The 17319-nt window shown below is 46.5% G+C and overlaps 1 protein-coding gene across 1 annotated transcript in view; it reads left to right on the top strand.

Moving 5' to 3' along the window:
• The window catches only part of PRSS55 (serine protease 55), a 60124-nt gene that overhangs the window by 8513 nt on the left and 34292 nt on the right, over window positions 1-17319 (top strand). The window contains exons 5-6 of the mRNA XM_041480850.1: window positions 8846-8902; window positions 10448-10628. Coding sequence (XP_041336784.1) covers window positions 8846-8902; window positions 10448-10628 — 238 coding nt within the window. The remainder of the gene's footprint in view (window positions 1-8845; window positions 8903-10447; window positions 10629-17319) is intronic.

The raw sequence follows: 17319 nt of genomic DNA, 5'->3' as shown, positions 1-17319 counted from the left end.
GTAGCTGTAACCTAAGGAAGTCTGGACACAGAGGAAATAAAAGCCTGATATTAACCTTTCCTGGGAATTGCTGAAGATCAGAATCCATGCTTCCATGTCCAGAGCCAGGCTAAGGCAGAAAGTTGCTGGACTCGGGGCTGTAAGTCCACATAATCCACATCAGGATCCAAATTAGTGAACTGTGGTGGAGGGAACAACTTCTCACACGGGGAGACAGTGACAGGACAAAGGAGACTGGTTTTAAACCAGAAGAAGAGATATTTAGATGGGATATTAGGAAGGAATTCTTCCCTCTGAGGGTGGTGAGGCCCTGGCATGGGTGAAGTTGTGGCTGCTCCATCCCTAGAATTGTCCAAGGCCAGGGTGGACAGGGCTTGGAGCAACCTGGGATAGTGGAAGAAATTCTTCCTGATGTCCAAACTGAACCCCCCCCAGTGCAGCTTGAGGCCACCCCATGAACAGAAAAGCCAGGAATAAAAAGGCTCAGACATTTCACCAGCTGCCCTCATACCAGACCAGCCTAATTTGTGGATAACTGGCCATGTTCCTCTAATAACTCAAGGAGATTGAATAGCAGAGCTCCCAAGTATTTGTACCTAAAAAAAATAATCCATTCCCTTAAAAAGAAAAATCTATTCTATCCCAATTCCCTGGCAGTTCTGCAGACAAATATATGGATTGGCTGGGAATTAACACTACCAGGAGCTGTAATTGACTTATAGTTCTATTTAGTCATAAACATTAACATTAATGGATGTTCAGGGGGTACAAGTGCTAAAGAACAGACACTGGAGATGGCCTATGTATTATTTTTTTGTGTGCTACATTTCTTCCATGACCCCATGAACCACAATTGATGTCTCATTCCTTGCTTTCTTAAGCATCTTTTGTTAGGCTCTGATGCAATGGTAACTTGAACAATAATTAGAGTATAAGGGGCTCACAAAGCAAATGCCTCCTTCAGTGCCTTCCCTGCCCAGGCAAAATTCAGTAAATGGCCCAATTATAGTTCAGAGGGGCTGTGGGGGGAGCTCTGATGTGGTGATTAGGACAAAGTGTGTTCAGCTGGAGTCACAGGTCACCTACAGTTCAGCAGCAGATGAAGGGGGGGCAGGCCCTGCTCTGATTCCAGGGGAAGGAATCGTTGTGTGACCCCCAGGAGCAGTGGGGTGGTTCCAGCTCAGGTGAGTCCTGGGCTGCAGGTATCCACCCCCTCCTACAGCCTGCAGCAGGGGGGATTTTGGCCATAAATCACACAGTGGTTGGGGTTTAAAGGGCCCTTAAAGCTCACCTGCTTCCAACTTTCCATTATCCCAGGTGGCTCCAAGTTCCATCCAGCTTGGCCTTGGACACTCCCAGGGACCCAGGGGCAGCCACAGCTTCTCTGGACACACTGTGCCAGGGCCTCCCCACCATCCCAGGGAACAATTCCTTCCCAATATCCCATCTAACCCTGCTTTCTTTCAGGTTAAAGCCATTCCCCCTTGTCCTATCTCTAAAAATGCCCTTTAAAGCCTCTGGGATGCTCAAGGCTCTCACCCCACAGAGCTGGAGCAAAAGCAGAAGTTCTTGTGCAAACCTGGATGGGGTTTTCCAGCCATTTCACAAATGTCTATTTTATAACCATCAGCATCTACAGAACCATCTTTCCATCAGCAGGGAGAAAAAAAAACATCCCTTGGTGATGGGAGTCACTGAGATTGATTTAAGCATCTGTGTTCAAATGACATCAAGCCCTTTGTGTGTGTTTATTGCTCCCCATGAACTGAAATCCAGCTGAAGGGGTTTAACTCACAGAGGGACACTTGGCTCCAAGGCAGGACAGTGTCTACATTTAATTCCCTATTAGATATCCCAGGATATCCCCTGGTATCCCACTGCTCCCACCTCAAACTCTGCCCCAGTGACTGCAATGGGAGCTTGATGCTTGCACTGGAAAAGCTCTGGCATCCTTTCACAACGTTTTGCCTCCTTTTGCTGGTCCAAACATGGCCCCAAAACTGCCAGGAAGGACTCGTGAAATAGAATTTTCTGAAGGAAAGAATCCTGCAAATGATAACTGTGTTTTTATAGGCAGTTGTCATGGATTCAAGGAGAAGAGCACAAACCAGGATAGTGTGGTCAGTCCCTGAAGCTGCTCAAAACACCTGAACACAGGTGGTTAAATTATGGTCTGGCTGCAGTCTCTAGGGATGGGGAGCATCCAGAGGAGCTCTGAGGTCCTTCTGCCTATCAGCCAGATGTTCCCTGGGGCCAGGAGTCAAAACTACCCACATTTCAGTCCAAAGTTATTACAAACTGCACAAAAGTGCTTTATTATTTAAGCATCTTACCTTAAAAATAGAATCACAGAATCACTGAGGTTGGAAAAGCCCTCTGAGATCATCGAGTCCAACCATTCCCCCAGCACTGCCAGGGCCACCACAAAACCATGTCCCCAGGTGCCACATCCACCTGTTTTCTGACATTTCCAGGGTTGGTGACTCCATCACTGCCCTGGGCAGATGTGCCAGGGCTGGAAAACCCTTTCACTGAAGACATTTTTCCTAATATTCAATGTAAACCTCCTGTGGTGCAATTTGAGGCTGTTTCCTCTTTTCCTGTCAGAGAGAGTGATCCACTCCTTATCATTTCATGGATTTCCCATCACTGAACTATTGCTACCACCATGAGGTGTTTCTTTTCCCCAAGGGACAGATTGCTTCAAGCAGGAAGGTGCCCTGGGAAGCCCCAGAACAAAGCAGTGGAGAGGTGTTTCTGCATTTGCAGTCCCTCCAGTTTTCTTCTGAAGGGTCCTTTGATGTGCAGCTCACAAGAAACAGAACACTTTTTCATGAGTTTTTTAGGGCTTTCATCACTTTATCATTTCATTTTGTGCACAGACAAGTGAGCACGTGCAGGGTCTGGTGGCTTCATTCCTTAATCTGTGAGAAATTAATTCCCCATGCAAGACCCTGGCGTGATGATGAGGATGATGTTGGGTGTCTCTTGTGCTTTCTTCCTCTGGGTCACAGATTTTATTCTCTCAGACTGAAGATGTTTGGGAGTCCAGCTTGGCTTTCTGTGCCTGGTGGGGAGCAGAACACCTCTGGGTCCAGATGAACATGAAATCCCAGCTTGCCCTGGGCGTGGGGAATGGCTGTGATGACTCAGAGGAGCCATTTCTCATTCAGTGACAGCTTTGAGGGGAAGCAGTGACTCACAGGCACATACAAATTCTTTAAAGGAATTGCCAACCCCGTGGAAGAGGGTGGTTCAACCATCTAACATGTTCTGAGATTCCCAAAACTCTTGCAAGGAGATTCCTCACCAGGGGTTCCTGGAGAAACTGGGCTGTCATGGAGTGGAAGGGATTTGAACAGAGAAAGAACTTACAGGGATAGTTTTGTTGGCATCCATGCAAGGAATTTTGATGTTCCAGGAGGGAAAATGCCAAGATGACCAAGTTGGCCAAAGCCACAGCGTTATTCAAAGGGGTCAAAGTGAAAGGTGGCTGTGCAGAGGTGCAGCAGGTGCAATTTATTCTCAGTGACTGGGGGTTCAAACAGCAGCTGCAGCTCGTTATTGATAAAGAAAAAGTAATGGATATATGGAGAAGCAATTCCAGCTGTACACTGGCCATAATAGGCTCTAATTTAGCTATTACCATGTCAGAAGAACTATGGGTAGTCCTTCAAAAACATCAGCTTGAGGCTCCGGGGAGGTCAAAAGGGCAATGAGAGCATTAGGAATTATTAGGACAGGAATAAGTGGCAAAGCAAATGTGTTGTGCCAGGGCATGACTCCTGGGAGCCTCTCTGTGTGTGATTCCCGTCCATTCCATCTGAGAAAGGAGTGGTAATTTCAGAAAAGGAGGGAAGTGGATCAGGAAGGATGAACAGGGACATGGAAGAGCTCCTGGCAGCACAGGGAATAGCGGAGCAAGACTCTGAGGATTGCAGGAGAGATGTCTGATGGGGATGTGACACATTCCCAACCTCATGGGCAGCATGGAGACAAGTCAAGAGCTGTCCTGGTGTCACTGCTGCTCCAAGCACATGAAGGAGGGGTGTCAGATGGCCTTATCAGGCAGCAGACCTAAAACAAAGAGAAGGAAGTGTTTTTTCTTCCATCAGATAATTAAACTATGGGAGTCTCTGACCAGGATGTTGTGGGTATTTATCCTAAGGGATAAATGGATTCAAAAAGCAATTAGGCAATTTCCTGGATGAAGATCTCTCTGAGGCCATTAACCACTGGGATGTAAATACAACTCTGTAAATACTTGTCCTGTTCCTCCTCCTCCTCCTCCCCTGAGCACTTGCTGCAGATGACAGCCAGAGACAGGAGTCTGGGCCACAGGGCTTGGGCCAGAGGCATCTGCACTGTCTGTGCCACTGCAGTCACTAATGGCCCTGCTGACATCACAGTGGGTGAATTTGGGTCATCTTCTCCCATTTTCCAGCCAGGGGATGGAGGGACAGAGGAGCTGAAGGTTCTCAAAGGGTTTGTGTGGGAGGAGTCCAGCTGCCCTGTATTACCTGGTGCCTTTCTGATACTTGCACATAAACGTGGCCACAACCTCTTTCCTCCTGCTTTAAAGACAGCTGGAAACATCTGGACAAATGATGTTTGCCAAAGCCTCTGCCTCCAGCAGCCAGGGCAGCTCTGATGGGCACTGTTGTTATTCCCAGTGTTGTTATTCCTGTGCTGATTGCCCCCAATTTGCACAGAGCTCGCCAACATGAAAATGAAACCAGCAACGACTTGCAGGGATTGTGCATCCACCTAATGAGGATCAGATGAGTTGTTCTCCCACCCCCAGACCTTCTCCCACCTCGGAAGATTTATGTGGCTGAACATGTTTGTTCTGATCAATGACTGTGCTGCAGACACGAATACAAATGTAAAAGAGAGATTACACTTTTGATCCAAAGCCCACTAAAGGCAGCAGAAAGACTCCTGATGCTCACAAAAAAAAAAAAAAAAAAAAAAAAGGTTTTGGCTGCAGTGAAAAAGATGAAATTTTTGGTCAGCTTCAGTGAATAAAGCACCTTGTTAGGCAGTGACAGATTTTATACAACCCACAGCTATTTATCAGTGAATGTATCATTGCTTTCACCTCTCCTAATGGGAGGATTAACTTGTTTAAGGCAGGAATTCAGCACCAGATCTGATTTGTTGCGTTTGCTTTTCACTCATCTTCGAGATGACAAGAAACATGAAACAGAAGCAAAGCTGCTATTTTTAGTTTGGCTTTTCCCATCCAGAAACTTGGCACTTAGAAGGAAAAGCAGGAGCAGGTATCTGGTGTGTGTTGCTGACCAGGATTGTTTCAGCACCAGGATACAGGAGCCTGAAAAGGCAGCCTTTAATAATTCTTCCATCCTCAGAGTCATTAACCTGAGCGTTCATTAAATTAGCGTTACTGGAAGCATCACAGAGCTGAGATAATTGTCCCAGCACTCAAAACCTCGCTCCTCCCACACCCTCTCCTACACAAGGATGGAAAACCTTGGGCCGGCGTTCCTGAAGGCTTAAGGTGGATACAGGGATATTCAGAAGTGTCCGAGGACTGAGTTTATTTTCTCCATCTTTAGTCCTATAAAAACCAGGCTCCTGATTCATCCGGGCTGCTGCTGTAATTATGTGAGATTATCACACGGAGAGGATGATTTGGCCCATTTTGTGATAAAATTCTCATGTTAAATAGCTGAAGTTAAAAGAAATGGCATGTGAGAAGTAGTACCCAGCAAGCAGAGCAGCTCAGCCCGTGTGGAAAGAGATCAGGATTTGGGTCCCAGGGTTTGTGGATTAGGGAAATGGATTTGCAGCTGCTGCCTGGGCTGCTCAGAGCATTCCTGAACTCCCTCTCTGCCCAAGTTTTAAAACACTGATCCCCCAAACATCCCCATGTCTCCACCAACCGGGCAGGGAACCAAACTCTTGGTTTTCTGAGGTTGAGATGACCCCGAGGTGTTAGAAAGTCTCTTTTTTTCCCAGCCCCATGACCAAAGAAGAACTCGAGATTCATCTGTTCTGCTTTTCAAGGTTATTTTTTCTTATCTATTACATTCTTTCTCTGACCTGCTGAGATCTGTCCTGCAGGTCTGGTTGTGGCATAGTGCCTGCCCTTGGGGTGGTGTTAACTTTTTATACTAAGAACTACATGTACTTTATTTACAATAATTTTCCAATACCTATCACCTGTGTTAGACAGTCTGTCTATATTCTAAACCAATCCAGAAGTGTCACCATCCCAGCAGAAGATGGAGGACAAGAAGAAGAAGGACAGGAGACGCCCAGATTCCTCCATCTTGCCTCTTGAACCCCCATTCTAAAACCCTCAAAATTCTACTTTTTCACCCTGTGACAAATTAACTATCATTCTGCTCAAACTCTTGTGGCTTGTAAATCTTCACACAAAGTTGGTAATTTTTTCCATGGACTAAAATTGAAGGCAGAGGTGTTTTTGACTCCATGCCAAGGTCTCTGTGCCCCTTGCCAGGGTCTCCAATCATCCAGGGCAGCCAGAGGAATGTCCTGGGTTCCGACACCAAACGGACGTGGTTAAAGGGGAAAAGAGGGGAAGAGAGGATCTGGTTGGAGAGGGAAGCAGGGTTTAAATGGGGATCTCTGGCTCTGCTGACACCTCGGGCCTCGGGCATCCTTTCCCCAATGCAGCTTTCCCAGCCCTGACCTCAATGCGACAATTCCCGCGGGGACAATCACACGGCATCAGGAATTCACTGCTGCTCCGGGAAGGAAGATCCTTTACAAGTGTGAACAGCCTCCAAACTGGAGCTGAAACTGATCTGTGCAGGGGCTCAGCCAGTGCTGAAAAACTCCTTTTTTGAGCATCCAGGGCTCCCGTTGTCGTTATCCCCGTGTGCGAGGCTCCCAGCTCTTTCTTCTCACCCCCAGGATAATGCCCTCACCCCTTTCTGCCCCGAGGGGATCCTCAGTGAAATCCCCGGGAATGGAATCATGTGTGGATGCTCATTCATCCCAACAGGATGCCACCGCCAAGGACGACCACAACGCGCGGCTCCATGGTCACCTCTGTGGTTTTCTCAGGAATTCTTGGCTCAAATGGAGTCGGGAAACCTCTTTTAGATGCTGAGTTTGAAGAGGGTCCGGCAGCACTGCTTGAGATGCAAGGATGTGGCTATAATAACAACTAACAGTGTTGATTTTATGTTTGGACTCAACAATGTGAAAGGTCTTTTCCAGCCTAAATCTCTTAAATCTCTGGTCTTTGTTAGTCCTTTCCAGCTCAGCATATTCTGTGATTCTACAAACATTTCCTCTGCATTTATCTTAATTTTTACCTGCTGAATGAATACTGAACTAAAAAAAAAAAAAAAAAAATTTATGTTTGGACTCAACAATGTGAAAGGTCTTTTCCAGCCTAAATCTCTTAAATCTCTGGTCTTTGTTAGTCCTTTCCAGCTCAGCATATTCTGTGATTCTACAAACATTTCCTCTGCATTTATCTTAATTTTTACCTGCTGAATGAATACTGAACTAAAAAAAAAAAAAAAAAAAAAAAAAAAAAAAAGAAAAAAAAAAAAAGGGGTTTCATCCATTAATGACAAAGATGTTTCCCAAAGTAGTGTGCAAACAGGGAAGGACAACGTTTCCCAGTAAAGTTTGCTGTCTTGGGAAATGGATTTGTATTGAATTTGTTTACCACAAGTGCTGGTTAGAAAAGGTGGAAAAAAGATTCGAGCCCACTGTGGAAGGAAATTTCTTTATAGCAGGGATGAAGCACAGCACTGAAGATGTCCTGGAATCCCACAATGGTTTGGCTTGGAAGGATCTTAAAATTCCCTAGTACCTTCCACTATCCCAGGTTGCTCCAAGCCCTGTCCAGCCTGACCTTGGACACTTCCAGAGATCCAGGGGCAGCCACAGCTTCTCTGGGCACCCTGTGCCAGGGCCTCACCACCCTCACAACTAAGAATTCCTTCCCAATATCCCATCCATCCCTGCCCTGTGGCAGTGGGAAGCCATTTCCTGTGTCCTGTCCCTCCATCCCTTGTCCCAGGTCCCTCTCCAGCTCTCCTGGAGCACCTTTAGGCCCTGGAAGAGGCTCTGAGCTCTCCCTGGATCCTTCTCTTCTCCAGATAAACACCTCCAGCTCTCACACAGCCTTTCCTCAGAAAGGTGTTGCACCTGCCTTGGGTGGATTTTGTGCTGCTTTCTCTTATCCCTGGGTTTGTGTCCAGAGATTCCAGAGCTGGATGTGCTCTTGGTGCTCCAGCTACAGCAGCCAAAAGGAGAATATTCCTCTTTTTGAGGGGGCTGCAAACCTGCATTTGAAGACTTGCCCAGGCTGGGTGAGTGATGGTTGTCCTTGCAGCAGCAGGAAAGTTTTCAGGAAAGTGACTGTGGCTGCAAGAAGGATTTGTCAGGATTATTGTTTGTCTGCTGCCCAGTTCCTGGCTGCCAGCCCCCAAAATTCACAGTGGCAGGTACCCAGCACCTCCATGCAGCAGCTCTGCAGAGGAGACAAGGACTGGGTGAGCAGTCACAGCAAATGCTCCTTTTCTCTCTGGGCTGGTGTCTCTTGCTGACAGGTCCCAGGTATCCTCCTGGGGCCTCAGGAGCATGTGGAAAAGGCTGGGAATGACAGGGGCTCAGTGCACTGAGCCAGAGCTTGGGACTGATCTCTTCCTCTTGCCTCCTGTATGTATTTATTCTGCAGGATCTCAGTGCTGAGCTGCGAAATTTCTAATTCAAATTCCATTTTTTCCCCTCCCCAAATCCTCACAAACCTGAGACAGAGATTGATTTTCCCACTCAGGCTGCTCTGAGGGACCTGAGGTTGTTTCCAGCTGTAACATTCCTGCTTCTGCCACAGGTGGACAGCGGGGGACCTCTGGTCTGCAGCTACTGGAACACCGTGAAGTGGTTCCAGGTCGGCATCATCAGTGGAGGAAACCCAAACCAAAAAAAAAAAAAAAAAAAAAAAAAAAAAAAGAAAAAGGAGAAAGAAAAAAAGATAAGAATATTAATGACCAGAGCCCTCCAGCTACTAGAATGGGAATTCATCCATAAACTTCAGTGAGTGCTGATGAGCTGCACAGGGAACTTCATCCCCTTCCTTGCTCGTTAATTAATGTGTGTTAGCTCAGGGTAGCTGCTGGCAGAAGGGGTTTCATCCATTAATGACAAAGATGTTTCCCAAAGTAGTGTGCAAACAGGGAAGGACAACGTTTCCCAGTAAAGTTTGCTGTCTTGGGAAATGGATTTGTATTGAATTTGTTTACCACAAGTGCTGGTTAGAAAAGGTGGAAAAAAGATTCGAGCCCACTGTGGAAGGAAATTTCTTTATAGCAGGGAGGAAGCACAGCACTGAAGATGTCCTGGAATCCCACAATGGTTTGGCTTGGAAGGATCTTAAAATTCCCTAGTACCTTCCACTATCCCAGGTTGCTCCAAGCCCTGTCCAGCCTGACCTTGGACACTTCCAGAGAAACCGGGGCAGCCACAGCTTCTCTGGGCACCCTGTTCCAGGGCCTCCCCACCCTCACAACTAAGAATTCCTTCCCAATATCCCATCCATCCCTGCCCTGTGGCAGTGGGAAGCCATTTCCTGTGTCCTGTCCCTCCATCCCTTGTCCCAGGTCCCTCTCCAGCTCTCCTGGAGCCCCTTTAGGCCCTGGAAGAGGCTCTGAGCTCTCCCTGGATCCTTCTCTTCTCCAGATAAACACCTCCAGCTCAGCCTTTCCTCAGAAAACATAAACACAGCCTTTCCTCAGAAAAGTGTTGCACCTGCCTTGAGTGGATTTTGTGCTGCTTTCTCTTATCCCTGGGTTTGTGTCCAGAGATTCCAGAGCTGGATGTGCTCTTGGTGCTCCAGCTACAGCAGCCAAAAGGAGAATATTCCTCTTTTTGAGGGGGCTGCAAACCTGCATTTGAAGACTTGCCCAGGCTGGGTGAGTGATGGTTGTCCTTGCAGCAGCAGGAAAGTTTTCAGGAAAGTGACTGTGGCTGCAAGAAGGATTTGTCAGGATTATTGTTTGTCTGCTGCCCAGTTCCTGGCTGCCAGCCCCCAAAATTCACAGTGGCAGGTACCCAGCACCTCCATGCAGCAGCTCTGCAGAGGAGACAAGGACTGGGTGAGCAGTCACAGCAAATGCTCCTTTTCTCTCTGGGCTGGTGTCTCTTGCTGACAGGTCCCAGGTATCCTCCTGGGGCCTCAGGAGCATGTGGAAAAGGCTGGGAATGACAGGGGCTCAGTGCACTGAGCCAGAGCTTGGGACTGATCTCTTCCTCTTGCCTCCTGTATGTATTTATTCTGCAGGATCTCAGTGCTGAGCTGCGAAATTTCTAATTCAAATTCCATTTTTTCCCCTCCCCAAATCCTCACAAACCTGAGACAGAGATTGATTTTCCCACTCAGGCTGCTCTGAGGGACCTGAGGTTGTTTCCAGCTGTAACATTCCTGCTTCTGCCACAGGTGGACAGCGGGGGACCTCTGGTCTGCAGCTACTGGAACACCGTGAAGTGGTTCCAGGTCGGCATCATCAGTGGAGGAAACCCAAACCACAGGATTTTAACACCTGTTTACAGCTACCAGGACTGGATTGAAAAGGAAACAGCCATAAGGGGAAAACCTTTCTTCACTGAGGGTGTAGACAGTGAAGCACATCTCAGGGTTGCTCGTTCCAGGGCTGGAACACAGGTGGTGTTTCTGGGGTATTGTCTCCTTTTATTAATCTTTTCAATAGCAGTTAAATTAGCCTGAGAGAAGATTTTTGAAAATAAAAGTCAGAACTGCCACTTCACTCTTTTTTCTGAGGCCAACCTGCTCAGTGTCACTGACGTGGACACAGGGACCAACAGGAGTATTGCATTTGTGGGGTGCCCCAATGAAGGAAGGAATGATGAATCTGACTCCATGTTCTTAGAAGGATAATTTATTATTTTATGATACTATATTATATTAAAGAATACTATACAACACTATACTAAAGAATACAGAAAGGATACTTACAAAAGGCTAAAAAGATAATAATGAAACTTGTGACTCTCTCCAGAGCCTCGACACTGCTTGGCCCTGATTGGCCAATGAGTCAAAACAATTAATATGAAACCAATGAAACAATCACCTGTTGGACCATCAATCTCCAACCACATTCCAAAGCAGCAAAACACAGGAGAAGCAATGAGATAATAATTTAACCAATGAAACAATCACCTGTTGGACCATCAATCTCCAACCACATTCCAAAGCAGCAAAACACAGGAGAAGCAATGAGATAATAATTTGTTTTCCTTTTTCTCTGAGGCTTCTCAGCTTCCCGGGAGAAGAATCCTGGGCAAGGGGATTTTTCCAGAAAATATGTCTGTGACACGGGAGATGTCCCAATGAGACAGGGAGGGAGGCAGAGGGTGGAGAAACGAAATGAAGGAGGCAGGATTTGGCCAAGAAGAGCCATAGTCCTCTGGAAAACACAGATATTCCACACTGCTGGGTCACACTCGGCTCAGCTGTTTGCTAAGTTCAGATGCCAAGTGGAGATGTGGTATTGGAAGGTGCTGATCCCCTTGGGAAGTTGAACCCCAGAGGAAGAGATTCGCTCCTTCATTATCATTAGACGTTGTGGGATAGCTCTGGGCTTTTGAATCTTACAGATTAGCTGGACTAATTTATTTTAGTCTAATTTTAACTAATTTTATTTTTACTAAGAGCACCCACAGAGAGCTCAGCCTGTCCTCAGGTGCTGTCAAACTTCTGGGACAGAACCACTGAGCCCCTGGCACAGGGTGCCCAGGGAAGCTGTGGCTGCTCCTGGATCCCTGGAAGTGTCCAAGGCCAGGATGGACAGGCCTTGGAGGAACCTGGGATAGTGGAAGTTGTCCCTGCCATGGCAGGGGGTGGGGTAGGATTTAAGGTTCATTCCAACCCAAACTATTTTAGGATTTTGTGATGAGAGAAGTGTTTGGGGACTATCCAGAAAATGCTGCCTACAAAACCGCCTGAGTCTTATAAATAATCAAAATTAATCCCTTGCAAGTCAATGGCAAAGAAAAAGGAAAGAGATTTTTTTTTCCAGTCTATTAGAAGTGTTTTTTTCCTAAATTGCTGACAGCTTCACATCCCAGCCTGAGCAGGTCCTCCACATCCTTCCATCCTATACATGGTCTTTTATCGATCTCCAGCATTCCAAACATGTTCTGCTGTTCACAAGGAGGTTTCAGCTTTTCTTGGAAGTGATGGGGAAGGAGAGAGGCAGCAAAGTCCCCTTCATATCCCACCTTTGCATAAAAGCACCTGCAATTTGCAGCAATGATAAAACCCAGTGAATGTGCAATGGGACAGAACCTCACAAATTGGTTTTAATTACCTTGATATTTTCTGGCTAGCTGGCAGAAAAGCCTTGTAAATGAGAATTAATTCATTTACCTTAAGCTAATGCAAACCCATCTTGGCATAAAAGTCAGGCTTTATTTTCTGTGTTATCTGAGCAGAAAATAATGCTTAATTATTATTAGTTCTGAGTAATGCTTATGAAAATTGCTCCACATTAATTTCACATGGCTGACTGGCTAATGGATGCATAAGGGTCTTGTAACCCTTTGCAAAAAGACTAATAAGAGCTAAAAACAAGGGGAATATATTACTTTAACAGCTATTAGTAGCAGACAGTGTCTGCTGGCATTAATACCTATATTTATTTTCCTTTCTATTAATAATATATCAACAAATTCTGGAAGCCATGGACATCAGGAAATATTTCCTAATGTTGCAATCTCTTCAGCTGCGGAATTGTTTCCCCCAGAGGAAATGAGAGAAGTCCTCCTGCTTAAATTATTTTAATGTAGGGGTTGTATAAAGCACTTTTGTCTCCAGCACATGGCAGGGAAAAAGCCTGGGCTTACAGGGGCCTGCAAAATGACCCAGTAGGTCTTTTCCATCAGAAGCATTTGCAAATTGATCATGGTCTGTGCTAAATGAAGGCAGGGCACTGCTGCTCTGGGCTTTGATTCATCCTGCTCTTTATTTATTCAATGGATTTGGGGGTAAGTTTGTGCTTGGTGCCTCAATTTCTCTGCTTGTAAATTGAGAGCATGAAAGAGGCTCGTGTTCCTATGTGGAGCATCACTTCTGCAAGTTCAGACCAGAAATAAGCAGGGAAAACCCTTCCCTCCTTATTTAAAACATCATAAAACTCAGTAAAATGAATTAATCTCTGTTACTTCTTCCACTGTTCAATAATTAGGGTGAGACAGGACACATCTGTTTAACATTTGCAGGCTGCAATTAGGTCTGATGAAAACATCTTGATGCTGTGTTCTTTTCTGAGGGTATTTGGGTTTTCAGGGAGTGTTCCAATTGTGGACTTGGACAGGAATATTTTGGAGTCACTCAAACTCAAAATGCAACTGTTCAGTGGGACACATTAATTTTTTAGCCTTCCAGCATTGGTGTGAATGTTCATTCTGTTATAGTATTCTGTATTTGTAGAATCCCAAAATTATTTGGGTTGGAAGGGACCTTAAAGACCATCCCATTCCATCCCCTTCCATGGGCAGGGACACCTTTCACTATCCCAGGTTGCTCCAAGCCCCATCCAACCTGGCCTTGGACACTTCCATGGATCCAGGGGCAGCCACAGCTTCTCTTTTGGGTTTAGAACACCAAAGTGAAGCGTTTCCAGGCTGAAGGACCTCAACATTTATGCTTCAGTCTGCAGCTGGCAAAGTTCACTTTTTGTCCTAACTTACAGCTCATTTCTTATTGCTCCTCCCTTCTTTCCAGAGACAGATTTTGTTTGCAGCACTACACCTTTAGCAGCAAATAAACAGGATATGGAAATGCTTAGAGACCTGGGAAAACATCTGTAAGAGGATTCGGGGGGGGAAAAAAAATAGGAGGATATGAGTACTCAAGCAGAGAAAAGAGGTGGTCAGGAGCTGCTTGCACGTTTTGCTGAGGAGATAAGAAGAAAAGCTCCCGTGAGCACTGAAGGCAGCAATTTAAAAGCCAATACATCAAAGTAATTTTGGCTTCGTTCTGCAGAGATTAAGGGCTTTGTGTATCCACGCGTTTCCCTGTCTGCCCAATCCCAGCTGGCAATCACACGCCAGCTGGAGCAGGGAGCTGGGAGAGCTGAAGATGATGATGTTTGTGCAAATTTGGCAGCAAGAGCTGGTGGAGGTGAAGGGTGGGGAGGGCCCCAAGCACATTCGTGTGGCTCCACCCCAGAGAAGGAAGGTGGGAAAAGCAGCAATCCCTGCTCACAGGTAATTCCTGCTGCTGGAGAAATCCAGCTTTTACTCATCCTCCTGGTGGAAGGTGCCCCTGCCCATGGGATGAGCCTTGAGGTCCCTTCCAACCCCAAATATTCCATGATTCTGTGATTCAAGGGGATGATCCCACACCTGTCACACAGCTCCTTCCCAGTGCATGTCACCTGGGGGATCTGAAGGCAAAGCAGCTGCCCTTGTAGGGGACTGAGCTTTCCCATTTTCTCCTTTCCCAGCCTGGGTTTCTTCACAGGGGTAAAACACAATAAAAAGCCCAGGTTTGTCTTCTCCTGCTCCCCTCTGCACCCTGAGCACCTCTTGGTCCCTCTGTGGAGAAGGCAGAGGGCACACATGGTTCTGACTGTGACCACTGCCATCCATTTGTCACTCCTTATGCGCTACATGGACTGAAATGTGATTTTTATTTATAATAATGTAGGTTTTGAGGTGGAGACTGGAGGCTGCACAGGATCAGAACCTACTCCCACAATTCCCAGAGCTTTCACTTATGGCTTCCATGCCATTTTTCAGAGTGAGAGCTCTGTTTATCCTTCTGTAAGCATGGGAATAATTAAAGAGCAGGGATGTCCCTTGGGACGCACCAATGGTGAGAGTGATTAATCACTGATGTTAATTGAAGGTGGCTCTGGGACAGAAAACACCACTGACAATACTGAACTCCTTGATTTGTTGAAAAAAAAAAACAACTGGTGAGCATTTCTGGTGTCAGGCTGAAGACACTCAGGGACACTTTCCACCATCCCAGGTGGCTCCATGCCCTGTCCAAACTGGCCTGGGACACTTCCAGGGATGGGGCAGCCACAGCTTCTCTGGGCAGCAAGAGGAGCAGCTTGGGCAGACCCCCCTCCTTCACTGTTCTGTCACTGGTCACTGCTCCTGGTGGTTAATAGGGTTTGTAAAATGGCAGCAGCTGAGCTTAGAACACCCTGCAGCACCAGAAAACATCTTCTTTTTGGGTATTTCCAACTATCTGCCTCCCATGTCCTTTTCTGGGGGTGTCCTGTGCTCTCTAACACTTCTTGTATTCACAGCTGTCCCGTGGTGACTCATTGCTCCAAGGGCTTTTCAATATGGAGTTCCCTTTGTTCCCACAGACCAAACCACTAAAATGATTTGCCAAAATGCATTTGGCTCCTCTGCTGCAAAGTTTGGGCTTCAGCACAATGCTGGAATGTAAAATTTCCTCTTCCTTAAGGTTTTTGAACTTGCGTGTCTTAATACCACCTCTACAGGCATTGGCAACAATGTAAACAACTCCAGAGCTGCCCATGTGCCTTGGAAAATAAAGTGGGGAAAAGATGATTTAGGCACTGAGTGCAGACACAGGAGTGTTGAGAGTTTTTTGCAGGACAATGAACACGGCCAACATATGCACAATCCAGCTTTCATAGAAATTGAGTAAGGTCACCATGCCCTTGAAGGACACGAAAGGAGAAGAAAGCGCTCAAAACCAGACAGTTCAGGATGCAAAGGCAGACAAGAAAACTGCAGCGAGATGCTTGAAGAAGGAAGACTAACTAAAATTAACTGATATATTGAAATGCATGTGTAAAAGCATTTAACCAATCATGTATTAGATTGAGGCAAGGACAATAGAAAACAATATAAATATAACTTGCTTTTTGTAATAAATCAGCTCCACTTGATCATATTGATCATGCATGATGTCCCATTAATAATCCTCCACAATACAAGAATGCAGCTCTGTAGCAACACTTCTAATAAAAAAAAAAATAAATCTGGAGTCACCTTGGTCTGAGCAGAATCAAGGAAAAGGCCAACAGGAAAATAGGAAGTGTTAACTGTGAACACGAGTTTACAAACATCCCTTGAAACCCAGAAATGCTGGGCCAGTGCTCCACATATTCCTCCATTCCAAGCTACATGAATAATTTGTCCTGTTGTGCAACTTTTGGCCAGAGACTTAAGGCAAAAGTGATGCTGAGCAGAGGGCTTTGTTACGATGAGAAGGGACCCAAGAATGGGAACAGCTCCCCTGGGAATGGTCAGATTCCCAAGGCAGCCAGAGCTCCAGGAGAGTTTGGACAATGCTCTCAGGGATGCACAGGGTGGGATTCTGGGGATTGTCTTTTGCAGGGTCAGGATTTGGACTTGGTGGTCCTTGTGAGTCCCTTCCAATTTAGGATATTCTGATTCTAGGAGTGGTGTGGGGGCTTAAGGGACATTTTGGGAAACTCCAGTTGTCTGAGTGCCACAGTCCCTGCTCAGCTCTGCTCACGGAGGAGGAGCAGGAGTGGGAAGCTGGAGTTGGATGTGTAGGGGAGCTTGAAGATTCCCAAAGTGTTTATTCAAGGTGGGTCCAGTTGATGATGCCTTGTGACAAGGGAGTTTTGTGGATGGTTGAGCTGCTGTGGCTGCGTTGGCACAGTTGGAACATCGGGATGAAGACTGCTGCAGAAGGACCTCCCAGCACATCCTGGTTATCACATCCAAGGGGCCAGGGCCGTGGGCTCAGGGTGTGCTGCCACTTGCAAATCTCTCCAATTCCCCACATTTGAACCCATTTCCCAGAGGATCCTGGCACTCCCCATCCATCAGGCGAATTTCATTCTCTCCAAAATGCTCCATGTACTGGGAGATCTCTGGGTGTAACCTTGTCCTGTTCTTTTTGGGCTGTTCCTCCTCTGTCAGGAGGGGTCATATCTTGGCCAGGACCCTTCTGCCCCATGCACTGGCTCTGTTTGGATGGAATTCACATTCTTTATGCCAACACATGTGGTGCTCTGTCTTAGACTTGTCCCCAAATCTGCATCAGTGATTTTGCTGTTGCTGGGCAGGGCTGGCACAGCATCAAGACTTTCCCTGTTTCCCACCCCACCCCACCAGTGAGGAGGTTGGAAGGGAAAAAGGAACTGGGAGGGGACACAGGTGACCCCAGATGACCACAGGGATATTCCATACCACACAGTGCCATGCTCAGCAGTAAAATCTTGGAGAAAGAAGGAGAAAGGGGGTGTGTTTCAGCCTTTCCATAAGGACTTAAAATAAAAGAAGAGATATTTAGATGGGATACTGGGAAAGAATTCTTGGTTGTGA

This window comes from Pyrgilauda ruficollis, unplaced genomic scaffold, assembly GCF_017590135.1.
Source record: "Pyrgilauda ruficollis isolate IOZ18807 unplaced genomic scaffold, ASM1759013v1 scaffold54, whole genome shotgun sequence".
Lineage (NCBI taxonomy): Eukaryota > Metazoa > Chordata > Aves > Passeriformes > Passeridae > Pyrgilauda > Pyrgilauda ruficollis.
The sequence above is the reverse complement of the archived record's forward strand: the minus strand, read 5'-3'. Positions and strand labels throughout refer to the sequence as shown.